This window comes from Nannobrachium achirus (assembly GCF_963921795.1).
Source record: "Nannobrachium achirus genome assembly, chromosome: 12".
Lineage (NCBI taxonomy): Eukaryota > Metazoa > Chordata > Actinopteri > Myctophiformes > Myctophidae > Nannobrachium > Nannobrachium achirus.
Genome location: NC_137832.1, coordinates 42,184,657 through 42,204,140, shown reverse-complemented (window position 1 = coordinate 42,204,140; position 19,484 = coordinate 42,184,657). Strand labels below are relative to the sequence as shown.

General features: G+C 44.0%; 1 protein-coding gene across 3 annotated transcripts in view; it reads left to right on the top strand.

Moving 5' to 3' along the window:
- The window catches only part of dmxl1 (Dmx like 1), a 91,152-nt gene that overhangs the window by 14,819 nt on the left and 56,849 nt on the right, over positions 1-19,484 (top strand). For all 3 annotated transcript variants that reach the window (XM_080739642.1, XM_080739643.1, XM_080739641.1), the window contains exons 9-21: positions 2,331-2,535; positions 4,142-4,322; positions 4,692-4,868; positions 5,038-5,291; positions 7,343-8,072; positions 8,504-8,625; positions 10,591-10,680; positions 11,316-11,418; positions 14,581-14,700; positions 15,030-15,203; positions 15,324-16,585; positions 16,837-17,095; positions 17,634-17,767. In XM_080739642.1, coding sequence (XP_080595768.1) covers positions 2,331-2,535; positions 4,142-4,322; positions 4,692-4,868; positions 5,038-5,291; positions 7,343-8,072; positions 8,504-8,625; positions 10,591-10,680; positions 11,316-11,418; positions 14,581-14,700; positions 15,030-15,203; positions 15,324-16,585; positions 16,837-17,095; positions 17,634-17,767 — 3,811 coding nt within the window. The remainder of the gene's footprint in view (positions 1-2,330; positions 2,536-4,141; positions 4,323-4,691; positions 4,869-5,037; positions 5,292-7,342; positions 8,073-8,503; positions 8,626-10,590; positions 10,681-11,315; positions 11,419-14,580; positions 14,701-15,029; positions 15,204-15,323; positions 16,586-16,836; positions 17,096-17,633; positions 17,768-19,484) is intronic.

Here is a 19,484-nt window from a genome sequence, read left to right as displayed (position 1 = left end):
CGCGCGTTCTCCATATATGGGCATAAAATGAATGCCCCCATATATGGGCATAAAATGGATAAAGGGACACAGACAGACAGATTCAGAGATCTCCATATATGGGCGTGAAATGGACGCAAATAGACAGATATCTCCATATATGGGCATATATGGGCATAAAATGGACCCAGAACTATATGGACGCAAATGGCATATATGGGCATAAAATTTACGCAGAATCACAAAGATCTCCATATACGGGCATAAAGGGATACAGACAGACACACAGACAGACGGATACAGAGATCTCCATAAATGGGCATAAAATGGACGCAAATGGCATATATGGGCATAAAATTTATGCAGAATCACAAAGATCTCCATATACGGGCATAAAGGGACACAGACAGACAGATTCAGAGATCTCCATATATGGGCGTGAAATGGACGCAAATAGACAGATATCTCCATATATGGGCATATATGGGCATAAAATGGACCCAGAACTATATCTGCAGTGATCTCCATATATGGACATAAAATGGACGCTGACAGACAGACAGATAACAGATATCTCCATATATGGGCATAAATGGACACAGGCAAACAGATGGTCAAAACGGGTCCTATGACAACAGGTATAATGGGGTTTGCATTAAAGGGCGGGGCATTCATTCCCTATTTACATTGTTCCGAGTTGGCCAGGTCGCCGACTAGACGCTGGGCCGCCCGCAGCTTCTAGTAATAATAATAAGACGTAGAAAGATGAGAAAACAGAGTGCAAAAGGCAAAAGAGCAACGAGAAAAGAAAAGAGCATCCTCACATGTACATGTGCATAAAGTTTGGCATATTCTATACGCCAGAAGGCTGGTAGAGGACTCGCTCACTGCATATATAAGGAATACTGCTTAGACTGAGAAAAATTGCAAACATCATGTAATCATGTAAAGCACTGACGAAGGTCCCAGGACCGAAACGTTTGCTTTTTTTAAATTTTTGCACTGAGCACCTGAACACTATGGGCTAAAAATAAAATAAATTATATTGAAGTCTCAGTCTAAGGAGTATTCCTTAAGTATATATATGCAGTGAGCGAGTCCTCTACCAGCCTTCCTTCATTTCCTCCAGACCTCCGCACCTGCAGTTAAACTAAGACAAAGGACAAACAAGGGCTCAGCAGTTTTCTCTAAAGTCTAATATTCTATACGCCAACAGCATATTTTTCCAGTAGCTACTGTACTGTTATCTTTTTTGTAAACATCTTCACAAAAAAGTTGTTGATGGTTTATAGTACTATAGCACAAGAAGTCTACTGCATGTGCACAAGGACACTACTGCATGTGAGGATGTTGTGTGAAAAACCTGTTTCTTTACAAAGCTGCAGACATTAGAGGTGATTTCCTTTGCAATAAGCAATATTTAAACTGCAGCAGAATGCTACCTACCAACATGTAATTGAAAGCTTCAAATTAGATTTCAGGAAGCATACTAGCTGATTTTGCCATCAGTCTTCAAATGATCCCTGCTGTGCACAATGCAGAAGCTAAGTCAATGAAGAGTCATTTTATTTCTACGCTGTAAATACAAAGTCCCTTTATTTCACATTCTAGTCCTGTTTCGACAGTATCTACCATTGTCTAGAACAGCCTTCAAAGCCATGATCCCACTTACAGTACATCATCCATGATGTTATGCAACACAAGTTTGCAAACCCTTAAGTAGTTTGTCTAAAATGTACTGCAGGCCTGCGCTGTAAGAACAGGGTTCTGTCAGTATTATCATTACAGCATTATTATCTATTCTACATCAAATCTGATGCAGGTTACTTGAACATGTGACTGCTCTTCACCAACCAAGGTCTATTTTGTTGTGTAGCATGGTGCTTATCAGTGCTCCATTAAGTAGAAAGGTTTGTGTGCTTGACTCAAGGCTTACCAAAGATAGAGCCAGGTGTGAGAGGCCAGCACAACAGTACAGACCACACAGCACTGACAACAAATGGTCAGGCTCTTAGGGGCCGATCACACCAGATACTGTTTGCAGGCTGAAAAACACAGGGGTATCGCACTAGGGCTGGGACGGTGTAGATTTTTTTGTTATCGTTGTAATAAATCACTGTTTACTGACGGTATCGTGGTATCTCCCAAAAAAAGGTCTTGGTAATCTTGGTAATGAACTCGACATTGCGCTGCATTACACAACCGTGGTTATTGCACCCAGCCCTATATCGCACTGCCTTTGTTGTTAATGTGTGGGCCTGTGTTTTCTGTCATATCAACACTCATCACTGATGCTGTCATTGCCAATAACATCACTACCTTCCTGTAACCTTCTCCTCTCCTCCTAACAGGGGCTCAGTGTGTAATGTTCTGCTAACCTGCTGCAAGGACAGTGTGTGTCGCCTCTGGGTAGAGACGCTGTTGCCGGGCGACAGCCTCCTGTCAGGTCTCCATAACAACCATACCAACAGTCCACCCAGCGACCCGGTCCGGTCCGCTGGCACCAGCAGGAAGAATGCCTCTAATGGGAAGACGCAGGGGGGAAGACCTTCAGAGGTGAGCCTCGACATTTCTTTCCTTGTGGGGGTGAATAGCACCGGTTGGTTTGCCCTTCTTTGATAATGGCTTTAATTTGATTTAGCTTCTAAAATTTTAACTTCAAGTACACAAAAGCATTATAGAAGACTGAATCATTCTCAAATTAAGGGTCAGTGGCCGAGGTCATTGTGCACAAATGAACGGTTGCACACAAAGTCTAAAGGATGAACACTAAAGATCATATTTCCACTGTGGTCCTTGACGCATTTGTTTTCTGTCTTTTGTTAACACACAACGTCGGTGCCCATAGTGTAGCGGTACTAAGCTATGACATTGACCGAAGTCTCGTAATTTAATTTGAAAGCGCAAGACAGGAAACATCCTTAAAGTTGACACATAATCTAAGCTAGCCAAGGTCAGGACACCGCCGCATTAAAAGGATGATGTGTTTACGATACTGTAGCACACCAGTCACATAGATCATCTCGGATGAGTAATGACATGCAAGAATAATCACAGTGTAGCTGTTGCCCGTCCTGCTCTGCCTTGTTGTGGACACCAGACAGTCTTCTGTCCAGCACTGCTAATGCAGCACATTAGCTATTGCAGAGATGAAGAGTAAGAGAGCAAGAGACGGGGAGCAAGGAGAGAGAAAAAGCAGAGGAGAGAGGAGGCTTAGCGGAGTTGAAAGGGAAAATTAATTGGCTATCAGACATGAAGATAGTTTTCAAGGCTTAGTTTGTAGTGCTTAAGAGGAGGGAGCATCAGTGGGGAAAATTAGACCCATTTCTGTGATCTGTGTGTCACACACACCTCACAATTATTACTCTGACATTGTTCCTGTGCCTTTGACAGTTACATTATTTATTTATGATGTATTTGTTCTCTACCCAGCTCAGAATATTTTTGTGTACGTTGAGCCAAAGCTGACTGTCTTGGGTTTGTTGCTGAAGGCCTAGTTATGCTCCATATACAATGCTTAAATCTGGTTTGCTATCATTTTGAATATTGCCATTTACGTGGTTATGGGACTTTCTGGCAATTATAGAGTTTGGGGACATGATAGATTACAGGGAGGAAAGAAGAATTGGTATGCAAATTCCTCCACTGTGCCCCTAGGACAGTCTGTGAGAGTACATGTGTGGAATTATTCATTAAAATATCACAGACTGCTCAGGATGAACCATAATGCTGTTTTTCCCCCCAAGACTGTCTGGATGTTGCCTGATTTTGTGCAGAATGACTTAACTAATAAGCGGAGTCTGGTTGAATGTATGGTCAGGGTGCTGTTAGACAGCATTTCGGTGCTGTGATAATTACATTTCTGGTAAGTTTACGCAGTTATAAAACTGAACCAGAGAGAGAGTGTGTGCGCACATGCCTGTTCAACAGAACACATAACAAGAAGAATAGTGGAAAAAATAAATACCTGACATATTGGCGTCCTAATAGCCACCAATCGTCCTGATTTGATACGAAATGCAAATATCGTCCCGATGACCTCTAGTTTGTCACGGTCTGTCAGCCTGTTTATTGACCTATTTTCAGGTTTTTCCGTCATCCAAGAATACTTCTCTTCTATGATGAATAAATTGGTTTTAATCAATCTGTTTCTTCCGTCCAGTTGAATCTGCAGGAGTCGTGGCATTCGTCTTTTCTCCGAAGCGTGGTCCAGCCATCCGTGATGGGCAGCCTGCCTCATCAGCAGAGCCGGCACTACAGCCACAAGACCGGCAGCAGCAGCATGCCTCACGCCAACGCCCTCTGCCACTTCCACATCGCTGCCAGCATCAACCCTGCCACAGGTTAGAAACGGAGGCACACCCAGCTCTATGTCCGCCAAAAGCAATTGCAAGTTAATATGGATCTTGCAAAGAAAATCGCTCCCATTTATGAATTCTAGCCCAATGCTTTTTGCCTGTTGGTTGCCTGTTATTGTCTAATTGTCGGAGACTATGTTTTTGCTCCTGTCCGTTCGTTTGTGTATGCCTGTCAGTTTGCCTGTGCTAAACGTATCTATGTGAAACTTGGCGTGCACATTCCTGGAACGACAAGGAAGAACCTCTGCCCCAAATCTTTCACCTGTTACAGTGCCACCAGGAGGCAGATTTTTGCAAAACCACATATTTTATATTACTATTACAGTTCTTGTTCTTCATTTCTTATCACTCCAGACATCCCGTTGCTTCCTTCCATCTCCTCTTTGTGTGGGTCGGATGACGGAGAACCAGGAGGCCTATTCACCGTCCACTGGCTCAACAACAAGGAGCTCCACCTCACTCTGGCCATGGAGGTCTTCCTCCAGCAGCTCCGGGGCAGTCTGGAACAACAGAGCGAAAGCACAGAGGAAGGTATGGTAAAGAGGACATGATAATAGATGGTTAAAACATGGTAGTATACGTGGATGTTTTCTGGCTCATCGTCAAACTTCAAACTTAAATTGAGATAAATGAGATTTATATTTGCATTCTTCGCCATGCACTGTCCTGAGTACCACAATTACGCTTAATTTTCATTTAGAACACGAAGATGACGATAACTGCAACGAGGAGAATCCTGCTACCAAGCCGGTGTCCGAGGATCCCCAGGGACCTGACGGAACGTCCATGCAGCTGCATTTGGCCACTGTGGAGCACCAGGTGGAGGTTCTGCTGGAGGACTGGAACAAAGGGGCGGACATGTTGTTCAGCATCCACCCCATGGATGGCTCCCTGTTGGTCTGGCATGTTGACTGGCTGGATGAATACCAGCCGGGTATGTTCAGACAAGCACAGGTAGGTTTGTGGTCATTACTGATGGATGCCGTATTGACTCTTTTTCATCATCCGACTTTACCTCTTAGCGTTATGCTAATTTCCACCCCCCAATTGTTTGTTTTACCACTTGAACAGTGTTCCTATTCTGGTAGGCATGTCTCATAACACACAAATGAGTAGAATCTGAAAGTTCACAACACATCACATTGTGAGATGGGCTATATTTCCTGCAAAGATTACAAACAGTAGAAAGTGTAGAGGAAACAAAGGGGTGGTCAATTAGACCCACAGTGGACCCTGATCAGCGAAGTATATAGTGTTTAAGTGGTTAAAGTACGGATGAAGAGTGCCTGTAGCTTGAATCCAGATCACACTTGCAAGTATGCACTTTACTGGCTTACACACCAGTAGGAAAGTGCGTACTTGCAAGTGTGATCTGGGTTCAGTCATGTTTGATGTCTGCAAGATTGGCAACACAGATCAGAAGTTTTTTGAAAAGTACAGGAACAAAAGGGCATGATTCCACCCATCCGTCTTCAGTTCAGCCTATCAGTATTTCATTGTTCCTCCCACATAACAGGAGCAGGCTGCCATGTCCTCACTTTAGGCCAACCCCTAATATTCCAAGATGTTTGACACTCCCATTAGCGGCGAAAACTGATATTTATGTAATCTGTGACGGTTGACACTGATTGTCCATATATATTCCCATTCCAACTTGCTGTATTTTTATGGCCCTTCAAGTTCAAACATATTTAGCCGTTGCATTGTACTTCAGTGTGCTACTTGGCGAAAGCATTAGCCGCCATCTCGATGAGGCCCTTGAATTATTCTGACAGCTGTGATTGTCTGGCACCCGTTCTTATAGCTTCCCATCCAGACGTGGAGATAATTATGTTCTAATTAGTGTGACTTCATATGAAATTGGAAAGTCCCATGATGCATTTTAATCGGCAGCCAAATGATTAGGTCCCTGTCATGATGCAGCCAGTCAGTCAGTCAGTCAGTCAGTCAGTGAAGTCAGGGGAACTGATAGAATCACTGTCAGTGACATGCAGGTTGATTAGGCCTGACTGGTTTCATTAGATAAAGGAAACTGAGCAGATGCATATACCCATGTTGATTAACATTTATGAAGATGGGAATAAGCAAGGTTGCGACGCTTGACGCTCCATCACTGTCAGAGTACATTTTGGTGTGATTGGGGAGGGGGGGGGGGGGGGGGGGATCACAGTGCCCTCTGGTCATTAATTCTTAATGCAGGTGGGGATATGTTTTATCCCTGCTTTTAGTCAGACTGAATTTTCTTTTTAGAAAAGTAAACTGGTTCATATTTACATTTGATAATCACAATTTAACAATTGAATGAAAGCTCTGTTAACCACACTCCTCCATTCCTATTTAGAGCAAATTGTAATACATTGTCAGTATTTTTTTAAATGTTTCAAAACAAAAATAGAAATAAAAAAAAATATTTTTGACTATTTGTCATGTAAGGAAATATCTAGGGCATAGGTGGTTAAGAAGATTCCCCCCTCTCTGTTTTATTTTTATTTACTAATTGAATCCTGAATTGCGTGCCTAGAAAACACTGGCCCTGGAGCTGATGACCATTCCATATATACAGTGTTCTCTTTAGATTCAATAATGAGTCACTTTTATTCGCTCTTCCAAGCCGCTACAATATATCAGTAAATTGTACTTTGTTGTCTAGCAAGAGGAAGCTTGATCACTTCTTCACCCTTAATCGTTCCATCTAAATCATATACACTCCCAAACTGAAACGGACAAACATAATTGGTACAAACACAATTCAATTCTAACAGTGGGAAATGGTGGCTACATTCTGGGGAGTAATACAGATGAGCCTGTCAAGTAACCAGTGATCCAAGAGGGTGTGCTCCAGTCAGAACAAATAAGCCTCATTATTGACTTCAGGCTGCTGGGCACATGCTGTACTATACCTCTGTCTGAATAGTCTAGCATTAGTGATGTTGCAGTTGATCCCTAACATTGCTTTCTAACTATTCTTTTTTCTTTCTCTCCATTTCCCTGTCTCTCTCAATCAGGTGTCATTCGTGTCCCGCATCCCAGTAGCATTCCCCACAGGAGATGCCAACTCCCTGAGTCGCAGCGTGGTCATGTACGCCTGCAACAAGAACGTGGACCTGGCCATCCAACATGGCCGACAGCGGCCCACTGGCGGGGGCATGTTGCCCCACTCCACATCTGCGCTCATTAGCTACAGTGGTCAAGGCAAGCCTCCTCCCAGCAGCAGCCTCCGCCTCAGCATTTTCACGCCCAGCGTGCTCATGATCTCCGCGCACTCCGACGGCTCGCTCAACCAGTGGGGGGTGAGCTTCGCTGAGGATTCTGCCTTCTCCACGGTGCTCAGCGTATCACACAAGTCGCGCTACTGCGGCCACCGTTTCCACCTCAACGACCTTGCGTGTCACTCCCTGCTGCCCCTGCTGCTCACCACATCCCACCACAACGCCCTGCGCACACCAGATGTAGACAGCATCCTGGCCCCGCCCGGGGCACTCCGGTCTGGGGGTCTTTCAGGCCAGCCTCTTGCGCCTCCGCTACACGGGTCGCGTGCCAGCCGGGTGTCCCTGGGCACTGTTTCGCAGGATCCCAATGCCATCTACAGTGAGCTGATCCTGTGGAGGGTGGACCCTGTGGGCCCACTCTCCTTCTCTGGGGGGGTCTCGGAACTGGCAAGGATAAATTCGCTCCACGCGTCCGCCTTCGCCAATGTTGCCTGGCTGCCCATGCTCATCCCCAGCAACTGTCTAGGTGACGTAGTATTTATATATTGATGATTGTAAAAATGTCACTGAACAATGGCGGTGCACTATTGTAATTCTTTTACCAACATAGGTCACATAGGTTAGTGGATTTATTTTGGGAAAGTAGGAAAGAAAACATTTCTGCATTGTAAATATCTAAATGTTGCAAATGAGACTAACAAGGAGACTTGCTCAGTCTCAGCGTGATGGACCAGAAATATATATTTGTTTCCTTTTTTTTTACCCTTTTATTGTCACAATAAAAAAGTTATAGGCAAGCTCCTGTCATAAAGTCTTTATTCCTACAGTACATCTGTTTTTTGACCTACTTCCATTTTTATTTAATGAGCACCCAGTAGAGTGAGAAAGCTGTACCTCTAAATGATGAGTGGCAGATTAACGTGAGAGTTTTGTCTCTCTCTCTCTCTCGCTTTTCAGGTGTGTACTGTAACTCTCCCAGTGCATGCTTCGTAGCAAGCGACGGCCACTCCCTCAGGCTCTACCAGGCTGTTATTGAAGCCAAGAAGCTCCTGAGTGAGCTCTCTAATCCTGACATATCAGTAAGTCAACAACCAGTACTCAACAGAAGGAAAAAAAACCAAGGCATGAGTCCAATAACGGCAGGGCATCCCTGTCTGATCTTAAAGATGGGGTGCCATGATTCCCCACCCCCCCAAAAAAATATGATGATCAGGTAATATGATTATACTAGGAGGAAGACTTTTTCCAAAAAAGTGTACAGAAAGTTTTCAAATTATGTTTTTTTTGTGGCCACAGCCACACCCACCAGTTCATAAACTATGCCTGGTTGTCAGGTGGGTGATGACCCAGCTGATGATTTTATGATGTCCTTAAATGTGTGTTTTTCGATCGGTGGCTTTCAGCTTTCAGGAAGAAACCAAAAATACAATAGATATTATAAACACACCTGGGGTCTATTGGAGCAGTGTTTCTCAAACTTTTACATTTCAAGGTCTCCCCTTAACTCTGACAGTATACAAATGGGGTTCATTTGGTTCCATTTGTATGCAGTTAGAGTTACAGACTTGTAACGGTCAATTTAGACCCCCCATAGAATCCACTTTGAGAATCACTGTATTAGAGTAATGTTAACTCCATAGACACATACAAAACAGAAAAGGGACAAAACTATGACACCACATCTCTAAGCTATCCATTGTAAGTTACTACAGTGCTGTTTGTGAAGGAAGCTGCACAAATCACAATGCAGTGCTCATTGACACAGCTGCAACTAGACAGGTTTGTCTAGTGTGGTGAAGGTTTACACCTCGTTTGGCCAAGCGTGTCATGGGTTCGAGTCCCGACGACCTTTGCTGCGTGTCACTCCCTGTCTCTCTCTCCCCATTTCCTGTCTATCTACTATATACTATATATATATATATATATATATATATATATATATATATATATATATATATATATATATATAATATCTCAAGAATGGCTACGTGTCCAATCTGGTGCACTGTCTGCCTCTAATAACTTTAATGTCAACTTGTCAGTCTCCTACCCGACACCACCAATGGAAGACTAGTGCGACCACCTCGGACCATGTACAGTTTTGTACAGTATCTTTAACAGCAGCAGTAATGGCATTGACATTTTCCATTGTTGGAGCTTGAAGTGGTGGGATGACACCCAGTGAGGCATGCAGAGATGCTAACTTCAACCTGTGCGACTGAGGGAGTGAAGGAAATAAACTATTGAGTGTTGTTCCAGATATCAGAGATAGAAGAACATATGCCACTCCTTTTAAGTGAGTCAGCACTGGATTACTTGCAGGGATATTTCATTGATAAAACATGAAATTCCATGGGTTTAATGCTTGTTGGGGAGATCAGCTGCAGAAGATAATTCTGAACATTCTTTTGTGTTCTGCTTGTTATCACAAGTTACAGTATGTATATCATGTCTCTACAGCAACTATTTTCAAATGGTAATAATCAGAGTAATCACATACCGTGGTAATGTAAACGCACTTGATTTCCATTCTACTAGAAAACTGACATATTTGCATAACATAGAGCAACAAAGTCATGACGTGACTCGCTCATCCCCCGGTTCCACGGAAGTGATGTCTCTATGGATAACATTGAGTCATCTTAAAATCGTCTCATATGCATTGCGGTCCATAAATAAACAAACGGTCTTTGCGATATTGTCAGCGAGGTGGCTCTGTATGGTTTATGATAGTCAGTCACTCATATTTGATACAGTCTGTTTCTGGTGAAAATGTAACTAATTCGGTGACAGTAACATTAGCGTTTTCTCAACATCAATTGATTCTTCATATCCATATGAGTCAAATGAGATAATTTGTTTATAATTGGAACACAGTTCTTATATGACGCAATATGAAAAAGGTTTATGGGAATTCAGAATGGGGGAAGAAAACCGCGAACCAGGTAGGATGTGTAAATTACGCCACACTTCACTGCTCTATTGTACTGTAGTATGAATCCTGTGCCTTAAATATGTTTTTTTGTTTCCTTGTTTCCATGTAGAAATATGTGGGTGAGGTATTCAACATCATTAGTCAGCAGTCCACTGCGAAACCAGGGTGTATCATTGAGCTGGATGCCATCACTGACTTTGTGAGTATACTTTATTCAAAGACCAAGACTAGCCAGTGGGATGAGAAGAGAACACTATTGTTCCGTCTTCCATGGGTTCCATTCTATGCAGTAGCAGTGGTCTGCTTAGCAGGATACAGGATACAGAAGGGAATTCAAGAGATTTCCCATTTAAGATAAAAAAAAGGTAACACCCATGCCTAAAATGCATGATAATGAATACTCATAGAGCTTTATAACATTTATAAACGTAACATTCTATATAAGTATGTTTATAATGCATTACAGACATGGCCTTCATTGAAACTCTTACCTTACAAAGATACAAGATTGAAATCTAGACCCTTTGAAGCATGAAATCCTCTACAGTAGACTTCCTGCATCTCTATGAAAGGTCAACCATGAACACAGCCACGTCCAAACCTCCCTATCACCCGAAACCCCACAGGCATTTTTGAAGACGTGTGTTTGTGTACACTACAGTACATTCAGTAAACACACTTTGTGCCGTGTGTCTGATGATGGACTAAAAGTAATGAGGTAGGCTGTGACTATAACATGCGAAAGACACCTGGGTGGTTTTAATAGGAGAGTGTAGAAGAGAGACGGTAAACTCAGCTTAGAGATGCTCTAATGTTCTCCCTTGCCCTGTACAGCAGGGGAAGGAGACACAGCTGCTCCACGTTTTTGAGGAAGACCTGATCCTGGGCAACAAGAAGCCAGACGGCACACCGGAGACCCAGGCTACTGTTGAAATTGGTATGTGAAAAGAATGCGAAGACGTATTTAGACGGCTATTTTCTCTGTCGTTCTAATGTATCCTATCCTCCGAAATATGCAGCTGAGGCAGGCCCGTCGATAGGGGGGGGTAAAGGGTACTCTTTACCCCCTTCCGGGAGTGGGGGCCCCGGCCCGGGCCCCCTCCCTCCGGCCTGGGCCCCCCTAGGAAAGATTGGGAGGGCGCAATTACACTGTCAGTTACGGTAGGGAGGCTGTGATGTCATTACGTTTCCACTGCGGAATCTTGTAATCTCATTGGGTCAAGATGGCCCACATGACATTTATCTCCTTCGCTATTCGCTCTCATACTAGCACATGTTTTGTTTGCGGAAGAAGCTACAGTGCTGAGTGAACCTATTACCTATGGAGTGAACGCTATAGACTCCGAGACAAGTTTGAGTAAACATTAATTTATTGGAAACATATGGATTAACACATGGCGAGGACGAGGAGTTTGCGGGTCGGTAGAAAGAGTTTCGACAATGCGGTGAGCACCTTATATATTGCATAATTGTACATGTTTGGAGCGGCAGCTCATTAATATAGGCGACATCTCTCTCTCTCTTTCTCACGACGTCTCTTGCTCTCTTTCTCACTCTCTCTCTCTCTCTCTCCCTCCCTCCCAGAGAGACGCAAGCGAAGCGAAGTTGCACAAAATAAGTTATACAGTACATATTTCCTTTTAATATTAACCTGAGTAAAATAAGCTGCATTGGGAGGTAAACGGGAGACACTTTATTGTGAATGTAAGACCAGAATAGATAGTTGTGTGTTGCTGGGTCCTAGTTGTCTCACAGTCACTGAATGTTATACTGTACCTCTGTCGCTGGCTTCATGATGGCTTTGGAATAGGGCACAGTTTAAGTTGCACGTGGAAGATGGACAGTCAAAGCTGTATTATTAGTTAGAGTATGTTACAGACACTTTGAAACAAGAGGGCACTTGTGTGAGTAAAGTTGGCTAAGTTGTCCAGCCACTGCACACGCATTTGAAGATGGAAAAAAATGGACTGGGCTGGGCTGTCCCACGTTAAAATGTCATCGTGGCTTGAGTGGAATATATCCGAGGAGGCACAAATGCTTATCAACTGAACTGTCCCAAACGCCTTTATCTATTACAGTAGCTTGTGAGTAGCCTAAGCCTATATACTTTATTACCTTATGTCAGCTGAAAGCTGAGCCATATTTTGAAGGATTAATCTGAAATACATATTTCTGTGCAGCAGGCTATATGCTTTGTTTCTTATTATGAATGAAATGTGTTCTCAAAGTAATGCAATGTTCAGGTTATTGAGCAACCATTTACGCACACGGATGCGCAAATGGTAACGTGGTTAATTAACTCATACAGTGCCAGGCGACTTTTAGAGCAACTTTCTCACTATGGGCTTCCCTGCCAAGCGACTTTGGGCGACTTTTACTTAGAAAAAAAACAAAAAAAAATTTTTTTTTTTCAAAAAAAAAATTTGGACCCCAAAAAATGTAGTAGGCATGATAGAAATCGCGAAATTGCATGTTTAACCCCCATAGCAACCCCATCTATCAAACATGGCAGCCATCTTTGTTTACATTTTAGGAAAACATAATGGCTATTATCTCAAGAATGCCTGAACGGATTTCCAATCTTTTTTTTTTGTTTGAAAGCTGTGAACAGCCTGCACAAACATGGTGCATGATCTGTGCATGGGTGTGCATGATCTGTGCACTACAAATTACATGGAAGTCTATGGAGAGGGCTGGCACTAATGCCACTCGAGGGCATTTTTAATTGGCAGTAAGTGAGTTAATGTATTTGTGCAAGATGGCCCTAACATTTGTGTACATACTTATGTTCAAACAGTACAATCCAACATGTACCGATGTCTCTGGTTCACATTGGCACATTTCACTCAGTTTTTTTTTTCATCTCACTAATGTCAATTTGTCTGCTGACCTCACTCAGCAACAACATAGCAGTGATCACCCCATGATGTGCACTGCAATGTAGTTTCAAATGCACTGCATTGCAGATGCTTTTTTTTTAAAACTAAAAAAGAAGAAGAAGACACGTGTGGCATACATGATCTGGGCAGATTGCCCCAGGAAATGTGCCAATCTCAACCCAAAACAAAGGTCATGCTTAGGGCTGTGTCTGTGTGCTGCATTTACCCGACCTGCTTGTCATTAATGCATACAAATATCTATGACCGATATTTTTATCAGATGTCTGGTAAATTTTAACCATGCCAGTTACAGTGATCAACAGTTTAAAACCAGTTTAAAACCCTAGCACAATCTCTGAACGGTTATGCCGCCATGTAGAACCACTTTTAACAATTCTTTTACTTTGAAAATGAGTAATTTCCTGTGAAATACACGTTATTTCGGCCCGCGCTGCGCGCGGGCCAAAATACGAATACGGGCACGCGTGGAGGGGGGCCCGCGTGGAGGGGGGCCCCGGCCAGCTCTTTGATATTGACCCCCCTGCCAAAAATACTCTCGACGGCCCTGAGCTGAGGGGCCAGATCTTGCAACGCTTAGAGTTTGGAAGTTTTGTTTACTTATGAACCAGAGAGCAGCCGCAGACCCTCAGATAAAGCAAAAATACATTGGATTGTTTTTCTCAGCCATTCCATTCCATCCTCCGAAACCTGTAGCCAGGGGACCAGACCTTGAAATGCAAGGTTGGACCTTTTGATTACCTATGGGCCACAGAGCAGCCGCAGACCCACTGAAAGCACATCATTTGTTCCAAAATTCTAGACTATCCACAACTTTCCAACGTCCCATCGTGCATTGCGCAGAAGGCGTGCGGCATTACCGGCGTCGCAGCCGAGTGTGATCTACAAGCTCACAACGGTTGCATCTGCGACGTGAGCTTGTACGTCTGCTGTTAACCGGAAGTGTCCCGCAGATAATGCTACAGTAAAGTCTTGCGGAAACAGTTGGATAGACAAAAGGAAGGAAAGGAAAATCTGAGGAACTTCTATATCGTCTGGTTTTAAATTCTGCTTTTATACAGTATTATTTTGCTATAGCTCTTTTTAAACGTTGTTTTAAACATTGCTTCACGAATAACTTTTAATAGTCTTTATCACTATTTCCAACTGTGCAGTATGCACTAGTTCTACTACACCCTGCGTCTGTGTGCTTTCCCCTGCAGGGTCCAGCCAGACAGGCTTCTCAGCCAGCTTCTTCCTGGTGGTGGTGGAGTTCACCCAGACAGGTCGCTCTCTCCTCCACATGTCGCACCTCCACCTGGCTGCCCGGCCCGTCATCATGGGTGGGTGCTTTTAACCAAAGACTTTTAGCAGCAACAGAGCCATGGATAAGTGCTGGTTATACCCTATGATGGAAAGTGTAGACATTTATTTTTAGAACACTTTTCAGGTTGTAAGTTGGGGGGGTAAACAAATCAATAACATGAAAAGGTTCAATATGTAACACAATTGTATACAATAATATTGGGGGTCCCTGCTTTCTCTCTCTCAGCTAAGGGGTACTTGGCCTGAAACTTATACATTGTACATTGTGGTTATTATTAAATAAACTGCAGTTTATAGAACTTACCAACATGTTTCTTACGATTGTTTTTGTTTTATGACCTCGCAGAAGAACCCACAGCCCCGCGGGAGAAGGATGCTGCCACAGCTTCTCAAAAGAACAGACCCTGTACCTCCAACTTACAGAGCGCATGTCGCCTCAGCCTCACAACACACAGAGTGTACAGCCAAGAGATGGCACTGCCTGCAGGAGTGGAGATCATCAGTGTTACACCATCGGCAGGTGAGGGGAAATGAAGAAAGAGAGACACACACAGACACACACACACACACACACACATGTCACTAGAGTTGTTCAGCAACAGTATTTCTTTAACCATTAGTGTTCAACTCTTCCTCTCAGGTCACCCAAGCGCATCTTCTTTACAACCGGCTGGTCGGGCTCCCTACCTTCTCGCCACTTCCTGTTCGGACGGCAAGGTGCGCTTCTGGAAGTGCAGCGTGGCAGGTGCAGAACTCTCGCACACAGACCAAGAGATTTATCAGTGGGAGGAATGGCCTCTTCTTGTGGAGGAGGGACTGGCCAATAGCAGTGCTGTAACCGTGCCAGGTCGCCCCATAGAAGTCAGTTGCTGTCACAGCAGCCGGATGGCTGTGGCCTACAGACAGACACCGAACGGACCTCTGAGCTCCACTCCGCAGCTCAACTCCACCCCGCAGCTCATCTCCACCCTGCCTTTAACCCCGACCCGTGAACTGGCTTCCACCCCTCAAGTGAACCCCAACTCCCACTTGACTCCTACTTTAAATGAGCTCCGCAGCTTAAACCCGAACCGCAGTTCCAGCCCCAACCCAACAAGAACCCAACCGGTCCACATTGCTGTCTTCCAGTGCGAGTCCACGGGAGGTTCTCAGTGGGTTCTAGAGCAGACTGTTGTCTTGGACCTGACAAGCGACGTGAGCGCTAGCACGGCTACAACTCCCAGTTTATCCAGCACCACCCTGGACTTCGCTGCACCAAATGACTGTCTGGACTCGACTGGTAAGAACTTGGTTCATTTGGACTGGGTTTCCCAAGAGGACGGCTCACACATCCTAACGGTCGGCATCAGGACAAAACTCTACATGTACGGCCCACTTTCTGGCAAGCCTCCAGAACTGGGCGTGTCATCTGAGAGCGCCAAGGATCAGAGCTTGTCCCGCCTGGTCCTGCTTCGAACGGTCGACCTGGTGTCCTCCATTGAAGGCTCCCCGCCCATCCCGGTATCCCTCTCCTGGGTACGGGACGGCATTCTGGTAGTGGGAATGGACTGCGAGATGCATGTCTACTCCCAGTGGCAGCCCCCGGCACCACCCAGGCCCAACACCGCCATGACCCAGGACACTGGTATGAGCAGCAGTGTCTCCTCCATCCTCTCTGCAGTGAGGCAGAGCCAGGAGGAGGGGCTGAGCCCCGGAGCCACCATGGCAACGTTGGCCCCTCCCAAAAAGGCCCTTACGAGGTCAATGACGAGCCTGGCCCAGAAGCTGAGTGGAAAGAGAACGGTTTATGACCTGCCGGCGGAGATGGAGGATTCTGGACTGTTTGAGGCAGCCCACCAACTATTCCCCACCTTGCCCCAGTACCACCCTGTGCAGCTTCTGGAACTCATGGACCTGGGGAAGGTAACATAATGGAATTGATTGATGTGTTTTCTTTTTAGGCTTTCTCCTTTGAATTTCATATTTTCTTTTCTTTCTTTGAAGCAGCTTTAGTGAAACTAGCATTTAATGAGCAAAATTAAGTTTGAGAGATTACTAACAATTCAGAGTTTGGTTTTCACTCTGGAAAAACAAGCGGAACAATGAGTTTGAAATGTAAGCTGCCTACAGTATGCATAGACTTATGTTTTAGTTTTTCCTTGTTTTGTCATCAGGTCCATCGGGCCAAAGCCATCCTCTCCCACCTGGTGAAATGCATCGCTGGAGAGGTTGTGGCCCTCAAAGACAACGCCACCAACCCGGAAAAGCGACTGCGGTCTCGAACCATCAGCGTTGGAGGCAGCACGGCCAGGGACAGCAAGATGTTCAGCAAGGGAGAGGGCTCCTCCCCAGACTATACAGAGATAGTCTCCATCCCTCCCCTACCTCTGTATGCCCTACTGGCAGCCGATGAGGACACCTCATCCAAGCCTGGTTGGTATACTGTAGGCGTTTAACCCATTTAGACCCGATTCTACAAATGTCTTCTGAATACTGTTTTCTGAAAAAATATCTGCAATGTTAATTATTTTCTTTTACTAAATGTTTACTTCCAGTTTTATCAATGGAAGCTGGGAGATTGTCCTCAGTCTCTTTTTGAGCAAAACATTTAGAGACATATCAGTCTATATTTGGGTAGTTTATAAGAATCACTTTGAATGGGGGAACAATGGTAGAGGAATGACATTATTTTTTCCCCCCTTTTTTGTTTTGGAATAAAAAAGAGTTTTAGTAATCTCACCAGTGTTTTATATAAAATAATCTCCCAGTAAAATAACAGCACACAGCAGGCAGTGTGAATGAAGACACTGGGACACAGACTTACAGCAGAAAGAATTCCTGCACTCTAGTGTTGTAATTCAATCTGTTCATTCTGTCAGTTCTCTTCTGACATGGATGACTTTTCCAATCATTCTGCCCTCTTCTGAAATGGATGTCTTTTCCAATCATTCTGCCCTGTCTCCCCTTGTAGAGAAAGTGAGCAGCGTGAGTGCGGATAGCGGACACGGATCCTGTCAAACCGATGCCTATGATGAGCTGTTCCAATCGCCCAACATGGGAGATCTGGACCCGCTGGATTACGACCAAGAAGAAGCAGGAAATAAGGTCTGTCTCTAGAACAGGGGTCCCCAAATTATTATTTTTTTTTTGGGGGGGGGGGGGTCCCCAGATGATTAGCTTATGTGCAAGATTGTTTTCTCACTCAAAAGTAAACAAACCAACAGTGTATAGAGGGTATCTGCACATTTCTACAGTAGAAATTTAAGGACTTTTTAATATCTTTTTAATATCTAAAATGGCTAACATTTGCCAAATTGTCAAATATTAGCGGCAGAAATTGTGAAAATAGCTCATCTACATGCTCTGTGAGCATGTAGATCGGCTATTTTCACAATGGAACCATGTACAAAATGTAATGCCTCAACTCTTTGTGCTCGTCAGGGTGGGGGGTCCCCAGTTAAAATATCATTATTTTGGGGGTTGCAGCCTGAAAAGGTTGAGAACCACAGCTCTAGAAAACCCTCTTTCCACAGCCCTCATGTCCGCCAAGTCATGAAAAATATAACGTCACTGTTAAATTCACATCTCGAAAACCGTTAAGAACCTGTGTTCCAATGAATCAGTCACCAGTTTAAATATTTAATAAACCCACAGACAGACTTAACCACTTTCACCACAGCGATCCCTATTTTGGGCATCTCATTCATTATAGGCAAACATTTTCAAACATTTCCAAAATGTAAAAGAAAACGTGAAAATTGCAGATCTACAAGCTCACAACGAAGATCTACGAGTTTGCAACAATCCTACGCTGTGAGATTGTTTGCGATGCGCTGTGATCTGAGCTTGTAGATCGCCTATTTTTGCTTTCTTCTGTGCAACACATTCACATGGCCAAGTATAAAATAAGGCCAAAAGATAAAATGTAAGGTTTCTGCCCAACAGTGACAATATGAGATTTATCAGCACAGGAGGAGACTCTCAGCGAGAGTCATTACACTATCGAGGCACAGGATGGCCGCTCTGCCCGGTCAGCTGTCAAATAACTCTGAGTAATACATGTACAATTCCACACGGCCACTGACTCTGACATTCTAGCGCTTTGGCAGCATCGTAATTTAACCAGGATTTCTTTCTTGGTCTCAGAGTGTAGGGTGCGGTGCTGTTGTTGTACTGATTACACTGTTGACACTGGGCATATCAGGATTTTCTGTGATGTCATAATGTCACCGTGATTGTGTTTTTTTCTTTTTTGCCCAAGCTTGATTGGGGCGGGACGCTGTATGGACATCCTGAATGTGTTTATTGTGTTTTGCAGTGCAGGCTGTTAGTATTGGGGTGAATACTCTATAGTTTGCATATCCAATGCGTACAGATTTGATTGTGCTTTTTGGTCGGGATACTGTGAGATATGACTTTGTTGTGCTGCATTATAGTGCAGACTATTGTACAGGACAGGTATATACTACTGTATACTGTTGCCTCAATATTGCTGGTGATTTTTGTGATGTTATTCCTGTTATTACAGCATCTTGCAGTACCTTTTCTTACTCTGCTGAAAGATTATTATTATTTCTTTTTTAAGTATTATATACAGTAGCTCTATATTCTGATAGTCTGATAGTGTTTGTTCAGTAACGGGGTTCTCCCCGACTCTCCAGGTCTTTAGTAAACAGAAATTGCATTTTCAGGTCAGGAAACCAGTTATCCAATAGGGCGGTAATCTAGCCCTGTTTTAGGGATTCGAACTTCGGGGGTCCTTGATCGCTCCAAGCTGTTCTGGTGCATTTTATAACTACTATAACAGTCACCATTAAACTGT